This window comes from Callionymus lyra, chromosome 7, assembly GCF_982586985.1.
Source record: "Callionymus lyra chromosome 7, fCalLyr1.hap1.1, whole genome shotgun sequence".
Lineage (NCBI taxonomy): Eukaryota > Metazoa > Chordata > Actinopteri > Syngnathiformes > Callionymidae > Callionymus > Callionymus lyra.
Genome location: NC_141824.1, coordinates 716,121 through 724,739, shown reverse-complemented (window position 1 = coordinate 724,739; position 8,619 = coordinate 716,121). Strand labels below are relative to the sequence as shown.

The 8,619-nt window shown below is 44.3% G+C and overlaps 1 protein-coding gene across 1 annotated transcript in view; it reads right to left on the bottom strand.

Annotated features, from left to right (window-relative positions):
* Positions 1-4,321: 4,321 nt before the first annotated feature.
* The window catches only part of pde9ac (phosphodiesterase 9ac), a 30,978-nt gene continuing 26,680 nt past the window's right edge, over positions 4,322-8,619 (bottom strand). The window contains exons 11-17 of the mRNA XM_087796068.1: positions 7,438-7,542; positions 7,295-7,377; positions 7,086-7,242; positions 6,827-6,940; positions 4,720-4,824; positions 4,524-4,652; positions 4,322-4,468 (exon numbers count right to left, since the gene is read on the bottom strand). Coding sequence (XP_087652194.1) covers positions 4,322-4,468; positions 4,524-4,652; positions 4,720-4,824; positions 6,827-6,940; positions 7,086-7,242; positions 7,295-7,377; positions 7,438-7,542 — 840 coding nt within the window. The remainder of the gene's footprint in view (positions 4,469-4,523; positions 4,653-4,719; positions 4,825-6,826; positions 6,941-7,085; positions 7,243-7,294; positions 7,378-7,437; positions 7,543-8,619) is intronic.

The following is an 8,619-nucleotide window of genomic DNA, read 5'->3' as shown; positions in this document are numbered from 1 at the left end:
CTCTTCTTCACTCTTACACTTTCTTCTTCACTCTTACACTCTTCTTCACTCTTACACTTTCTTCTTCACTCTTACACTCTTCTTCACTCTTACACCTCTTCTTCACTCTCACACTCTTCTTCACTCTTACACTTTCTTCTTCACTCTTCTTCACTCTTACACTCTCTTCTTCACTCTCACACTCTTCTTCACTCTTACACTCTCTTCTTCACTCTTACACTCTTCTTCACTCCTACACTTTCTTCTTCACTCTTACACTTTCTTCTTCACTCTCACACTCTTCTTCACTCTTACACTTTCTTCTTCACTCTTACACTCTTCTTCACTCTTACACTCTCTTCTTCACTCTCACACTCTTCTTCACTCTTACAACTCTCTTCTTCACTCTTACACTCTTCTTCACTCTTACACTCTCTTCTTCACTCTCACACTCTTCTTCACTCTTACACTTCTTCTTCACTCTTACACTCTTCTTCACTCTTACACTCTCTTCTTCACTCTTACACTCTTCTTCACTCTTACACTCTCATCTTCACTCTTACACTCTTCTTCACTCTTACACTCTCTTCTTCACTCTAACTCTCTTCTTCACTCTTACACTCTTCTTCACTCTTACACTCTTCTTCACTCTTACACTCTCTTCTTCACTCTTACACTCTTCTTCACTCTTACACTCTTCTTCACTCTTACACTCTCTTCTTCACTCTAACTCTCTTCTTCACTCTTACACTCTCTTCTTCACTCTTACACTCTTCTTCACTCTTACACTTTCTTCTTCACTCTAACTCTCTTCTTCACTCTTACACTCTTCTTCACTCTTACACTCTTCTTCACTCTCACACTCTTCTTCACTCTTACACTCTTCTTCACTCTTACACTCTTCTTCACTCTTACACTTTCTTCTTCACTCTTACACTCTTCTTCACTCTTACACTCTCTTCTTCACTCTCACACTCTTCTTCACTCTTACACTCTCTTCTTCACTCTTACACTCTCTTCTTCACTCTTAGACTCTCTTCTTCACTCTTACACTTTCTTCTTCACTGTCACACTCTTTTCTTTACTCTAACTCTCTTCTTCACTCTTACACTCTCTTCTTCACTCTTACACTTTCTTCTTCACTGTCACACTCTTTTCTTTACTCTAACTCTCTTCTTCACTCTTACACTCTCTTCTTCACTCTTACACTTTCTTCTTCACTGTCACACTCTTTTCTTTACTCTAACTCTCTTCTTCATGCTAACTCTCTTCTTCACTCTTACACTCTCTTCTTCACTCTTACACTCTTCTTCACTCTTACACTTTCTTCTTCACTCTTACACTCTTCTTCACTCTTACACTCTTCTTCACTCTTACACTCTCTTCTTCACTCTAACTCTCTTCTTCACTCTTACACTCTCTTCTTCACTCTTACACTCTTCTTCACTCTTACACTTTCTTCTTCACTCTTACACTCTCTTCTTCACTCTTACACTCTTCTTCACTCTTACACTCTTTCTTTACTCTAACTCTCTTCTTCACTCTAACTCTCTTCTTCACTCTTACACTCTCTTCTTCACTCTTACACTCTTCTTCACTCTCACACTCTTCTTCACTCTTACACTCTTCTTCACTCTTACACTTTCTTCTTCACTCTCACACTCTTCTTCACTCTTACACTCTCTTCTTCACTCTTACACTCTTTTTCACTCTCACACTCTTCTTCACTCTTACACTCTCTTCTTCACTCTTACACTCTTCTTCACTCTTACACTTTCTTCTTCACTCTTACACTCTTCTTCACTCTTACACTTTCTTCTTCACTCTTACACTCTTCTTCACTCTTACACACTCTTCTTCACTCTCACACTCTTCTTCACTCTTACACTTTCTTCTTCACTCTTCTTCACTCTTACACTCTCTTCTTCACTCTCACACTCTTCTTCACTCTTACACTCTCTTCTTCACTCTTACACTCTTCTTTTCACTCCTAACACTTTCTTCTTCACTCTTACACTCTTCTTCACTCTTACACTTTCTTCTTCACTCTCACACTCTTCTTCACTCTTACACTTTCTTCTTCACTCTTACACTCTTCTTCACCTTACACTCTCTTCTTCACTCTCACACTCTTCTTCACTCTTACACTCTCTTCTTCACTCTTACACTCTTCTTCACTCTTACACTCTTCTTCACTCTCACACTCTTCTTCACTCTTACACTTTTCTCTTCACTCTACACTCTTCTTCACTCTTACACTCTCTTCTTCACTCTTACACTCTTCTTCACTCTTACACTCTCATCTTCACTCTTACACTCTTCTTCACTCTTACACTCTCTTCTTCACTCTAACTCTCTTCTTCACTCTTACACTCTTCTTCACTCTTACACTCTTCTTCACTCTTACACTCTCTTCTTCACCTCTTACACTCTTCTTCACTCTTACACTCTTCTTCACTCTTACACTCTCTTCTTCACTCTAACTCTCTTCTTCACTCTTACACTCTCTTCTTCACTCTTACACTCTTCTTCACTCTTACACTTTCTTCTTCACTCTAACTCTCTTCTTCACTCTTACACTCTTCTTCACTCTTACACTCTTCTTCACTCTCACACTCTTCTTCACTCTTACACTCTTCTTCACTCTTACACTCTTCTTCACTCTTACACTCTTCTTCACTCTCACACTCTCTTCTTCACTCTCACTCTCTTCTTCACTCTTACACTCTCTCTTCACTCTTCACTCTTTCACTCTTCTTCACTCTTACACTCTTCTTCACTCTTACACTTTCTTCTTCACTCTTACACTCTCTTCTTCACTCTAACTCTCTTCTTCACTCTTACACTCTTCTTCACTCTTACACTCTTCTTCACTCTCACACTCTCTTCTTCACTCTCACACTCTTCTTCACTCTTACACTCTTCTTCACTCTTACACTCTTCTTCACTCTTACACTCTTCTTCACTCTTACACTCTCTTCTTCACTCTAACTCTCTTCTTCACTCTTACACTCTTCTTCACTCTTACACTCTTCTTCACTCTCACACTCTCTTCTTCACTCTCACACTCTTCTTCACTCTTACACATTCTTCTTCACTCTTACACTCTTCTTCACTCTTACACTCTCTTCTTCAACTCTTACACTCTTCTTCACTCTTACACTCTCATCTTCACTCTCACACTCTTCTTCACTCTTACACTCTCTTCACTCTTACACTCTCTTCTTCACTCTCACACTCTTCTTCACTCTTACACTCTCTTCTTCACTCTTACACTCTTCTTCACTCTTACACTCTCATCTTCACTCTTACACTTTCTTCTTCACTCTTACACTCTTCTTCACTCTTACACTCTTCTTCACTCTTACACTCTTCTTCACTCTTACACTCTTCTTCACTCTTACACTCTCATCTTCACTCTTACACTCTTCTTCACTCTTACACTCTCTTCTTCACTCTTACACTCTTCTTCACTCTTACACTCTCTTCTTCACTCTTACACTCTTCTTCACTCTTACACTCTCATCTTCACTCTTACACTCTTCTTCACTCTTACACTCTTCTTCACTCTTACACTCTTCTTCACTCTTACACTCTTCTTCACTCTTAAACTCTCATCTTCACTCTTACACTCTTCTTCACTCTTACACTCTCTTCTTCACTCTTCTTCACTCTTACACTTTCTTCTTCACTCTCACACTCTTCTTCACTCTTACACTTTCTTCTTCACTCTTTCACTCTTCTTCACTCTTACACTCTCTTCTTCACTCTCACACTCTTCTTCACTCTTACACTCTCTTCTTCACTCTTACACTCTCCTTCACTCTTACACTCTCTTCTTCACTCTCACACTCTTCTTCACTCTTACACTTTCTTCTTCACTCTTACACTCTTCTTCACTCTTACACTCTCTTCTTCACTCTTACACTCTTCTTCACTCTTACACTTTCTTCTTCACTCTTACACTCTTCTTCACTCTTACACTCTCTTCTTCACTCTTACACTCTTCTTCACTCTTACACTTTCTTCTTCACTCTTACACTCTTCTTCACTCTTACACTCTCTTCTTCACTCTTACACTCTTCTTCACTCTTACACTCTCATCTTCACTCTTACACTCTCTTCTTTACTCTTACACTCTTCTTCACTCTTAGACTCTCATTTTCACTCTTACTCTCTTCTTCACTCTTACACTCTCTTCTTCACTCTCACACTTTCTTCTTCACTGTCACACTCTTTTCTTTACTCTAACTCTCTTCTTCACTCTAACTCTCTTCTTCACTCTTACACTCTTTTCTTCACTCTTACACTCTTCTTCACTCTTACACTCTCTTCTTCACTCTTACACTCTCTTCTTCACTCTCACACTCTCTTCTTCACTCTCACACTCTACCTCAGTCATGGCGTCATCGATCTGCTTCATCTCCTCGTAATGGTCTCGAGAGTCTCTCAGAGGTTGAACCATGATCTCCTCGATTTGAGGGAACAGCTGCGACGAGACACAAGCGTCAGCGACGGAGACGCGACGAGACGACGACTCGTACCTTCATCACGGTTTCAAACATGGGAATGAGGACGAACTTGATGAACCCGATCTGAGCCGTGGGTTTGGTGACCTTGTCTCGGTCCATGAAGGGGGCGACGGGGAGACCCTCGGACTTCTCTCTGTCACTCTGCAAGCACCTGGTGTTAGGACAGAGACGCTGGTGTCGGGACGACTCACCTGCATGAAGTACTCACCTGCATGAAGTACTCCTCCAGCAGACAGTCCACCCACGGCTCGGCCACCTCCGTCGGTCTCACCTCGTTGGAAATGTCGCAGCATTTGATCAGAACCATCTTGAGCTGCAATGAGTTTGATTCCATGGATCAGCTTTAAATCAGTCGAAGAAGGTCCTCAGAGACCGTGGTTCAGTAGAACCTTGAATATTATCTAATAATATCTCTCGCGCTTGTATGACATGTTGAACTGATTTGATGTTTTGTTGTACAACAACCAAGACACACTCGCTCAAACTGGTGGCAGTAATTTCACTCAATAGCCGCCCGCCACAATGTGACGGGCTTCGTAAATCCCACCCGTGATGATGAAATAACGTAAACCCGCCCACGGCGTGTCGGCTCAGTTGGCACAGAGTCATGAAAGTGTTTGTAAACAAGTCACTCACCAGGTAATGTTCATATCTAAGGCGCTCAGGTGCACCTTATAGTGCGGGAAATACGGTAAGTTTAATATTTTTTAACATGAATCATCATTTCATGATCGCCTGACGTCACGTGACTGACATCACATGACTGATGCACGTACGCAAGTCACATGACTGACGTCACATGACTGACGTCACATGACTGATGTCACATGACTGACGTCACATGACTGACATCACATGACTGACATCACATGACTGACATCACATGACTGATGCACGTACGCAAGTCACATGACTGACGTCACATGACTGACGTCACATGACTGACGTCACATGACTGACGTCACATGACTGACGTCACATGACTGACATCACATGACTGACGTCACATGACTGACGTCACATGACTGACGTCACATGACTGACGTCACATGACTGACGTCACATGACTGACGTCACATGACTGACGTCACATGACTGACGTCACATGACTGATGCACATTCACAAGTCACATGACTGATGTCACATGATTTATGTCACATGACTGGCGTCACATGACTGACGTCACGTGACTGATGTCACATGATTTATGTCACATGACTGACGTCACATGACTGACGTCACATGACTGACGTCACATGACTGACGTCACATGACTGACGTCACATGACTGACGTCACATGACTGACGTCACATGACTGATGCACATTCACAAGTCACATGACTGATGTCACATGATTTATGTCACATGACTGGCGTCACATGACTGACGTCACGTGACTGATGTCACATGATTTATGTCACATGACTGACGTCACATGACTGACGTCACATGACTGATGTCACATGACTGACGTCACATGACTGACGTCACATGACTGACGTCACATGACTGACGTCACATGACTGACGTCACATGACTGACGTCACATGACTGATGCACGTTCACAAGTCACATGACTGACACATGACTGACGTCACATGACTGACGTCACATGACTGACACATGACTGACGTCACATGACTGACGTCACATGACTGATGCACGTTCACAAGTCACATGACTGATGTCACATGACTGACGTCACATGACTGACGTCACATGACTGACGTCACATGACTGACGTCACATGACTGACGTCACATGACTGACGTCACATGACTGATGCACATTCACAAGTCACATGACTGATGTCACATGATTGATGCCACATGACTGACGTCACATGACTGACGTCACATGACTGACGTCACATGACTGACGTCACATGACTGACGTCACATGACTGACGTCACATGACTGACGTCACATGACTGATGCACATTCACAAGTCACATGACTGACACATGACTGACGTCACATGACTGACGTCACATGACTGACGTCACATGACTGATGCACGTTCACAAGTCACATGACTGATGCACGTTCACAAGTCACATGACTGACGTCACATGACTGACGTCACATGACTGACGTCACATGACTGACGTCACATGACTGACGTCACATGACCGACGTCACATGACCGACGTCACATGACCGACGTCACATGACCGACGTCACATGACCGACGTCACATGACCGACGTCACATGACCGACGTCACATGACCGACGTCACATGACTGACGTCACATGACCGACGTCACATGACCGACGTCACATGACCGACGTCACATGACTGACGCACGTACACAAGTCACATGCTCCTCGTTGGTGAAGTCAAAGTTGTCCACTTTTTGCTTGAAGGCGTCGAGAATCTCTCCGTGTCGAGCCATGTCCGTGGCCAAGATCAAGGTGATGATGGCCTGCAGAGAAGAAACACTTCCAGGTTCAAACAATTCAAGCATGATCTGAGATCAAAGTACTTTTTCTATGGAAGTACATCAGTGTCATGAGAATATAATGTACTTTCATACTTTAGTTACAAATATCAAACTTGTGTAAACAAACCTGTCGTATCTGTTTAAACGCCTCCAGGTCCACGTTGGCGAAGACGTTGCACTCGGGCAGAGACAGGATCTGGAAGGCGACGGCGCAGTGATGGTTCTCCAGAGGAGAGATGTCGTTGTAACGAACCGCCAGCTCCGTCCGGGCGTTGATCTGGTACCTGTGGAGCGGCGCCGTCAGAACCAGGCGAGTGACGTGGGATCGGGTCTCACGTGTTGTTGTAGCCCGGGTGGTCCAGGTCGTGACACACTGCAGCCGTCATGAGGATCCCCATGTCGGTCAGAGTCAACTTCTCCTGAAACACACCTGTCAGAGCAGCCATGGTGACGAGGAAGAGGCTCACCTGTAGGCTCACCTGTAGGTCGCACAGGTGGATCATCCCGTACATCATCTGACTCACGCAGAAGCAGTGGCGGAAGTTGTGGAAGGGATTGTTGCGGTAGTTTTCTTGAATGGCCAGCTGGACGAGAGAAAGAGTGAGAGTGAGAGAAAGAGTGAGAGTGAGAGGGAGAGGAAGAGTGAAAGGAAGAGTGAGAGGGAGAGTGAGAGGAAGAGTGAGAAGGAGAGGAGGAGTGAGAGGAAGAGTGAAAGGAAGTTTGAGAGGAGGAGTGAGAGGAAGAGTGAAAGGAAGAGTGAGAGGAAGAGTGAAAGGAAGAGTGAGAGGGAGAGTGAGAGGAAGAGTGAGAAGGAGAGGAGGAGTGAGAGGAAGAGTGAAAGGAAGTTTGAGAGGAGGAGTGAGAGGAAGAGTGAAAGGAAGAGTGAGAGGAAGAGTGAGAAGGAGAGTGAGAGGAAGAGTGAAAGGAAGAGTGAGAGGAAGAGTGAGAGTGAGAGGGAGAGTGAGAGGAGGAGTGAGAGTGAAAGGAAGAGTGAGAGTGAGAGGAAGAGTGAAAGGAAGAGTGAGAGGAAGAGGGAGAGTGAGAGGAGGAGTGAGAGGAAGAGTGAAAGGAAGAGTGAGAGTGAAAGGAAGAGTGAGAGTGAAAGGAAGAGTGAGAGGAGGAGTGAGAGGAAGAGTGAAAGGAAGAGTGAGAGTGAGAGGAGGAGTGAGAGGAAGAGTGAGAGGAAGAGTGAAAGGAAGAGTGAAAGGAAGAGTGAGAGGAGGAGTGAGAGGAAGAGTGAAAGGAAGAGTGAGAGTGAAAGGAAGAGTGAAAGGAAGAGTGAGAGTGAGAGGAGGAGTGAGAGGAAGAGTGAAAGGAAGAGTGAGAGGAAGAGTGAGAAGGAGAGTGAGAGGAAGAGTGAAAGGAAGAGTGAGAGGAAGAGTGACAGTGAGGGGGAGAGTGAGAGTGAGAGGAGGAGTGAAAGGAAGAGTGAGAGGAAGAGTGAGAGTGAAAGGAAGAGTGAAAGGAAGAGTGACAGTGAGGGGGAGAGTGAGAGTGAGAGGAGGAGTGAAAGGAAGAGTGAGAGGAAGAGTGAGAGTGAGAGGGAGAGTGAGAGGAGTGAGAGGAAGAGTGAAAGGAAGAGTGAGAGTGAAAGGAAGAGTGAGAGGAGGAGTGAGAGGAAGAGTGAAAGGAAGAGTGAGAGTGGGAGGAGGAGTGAGAGG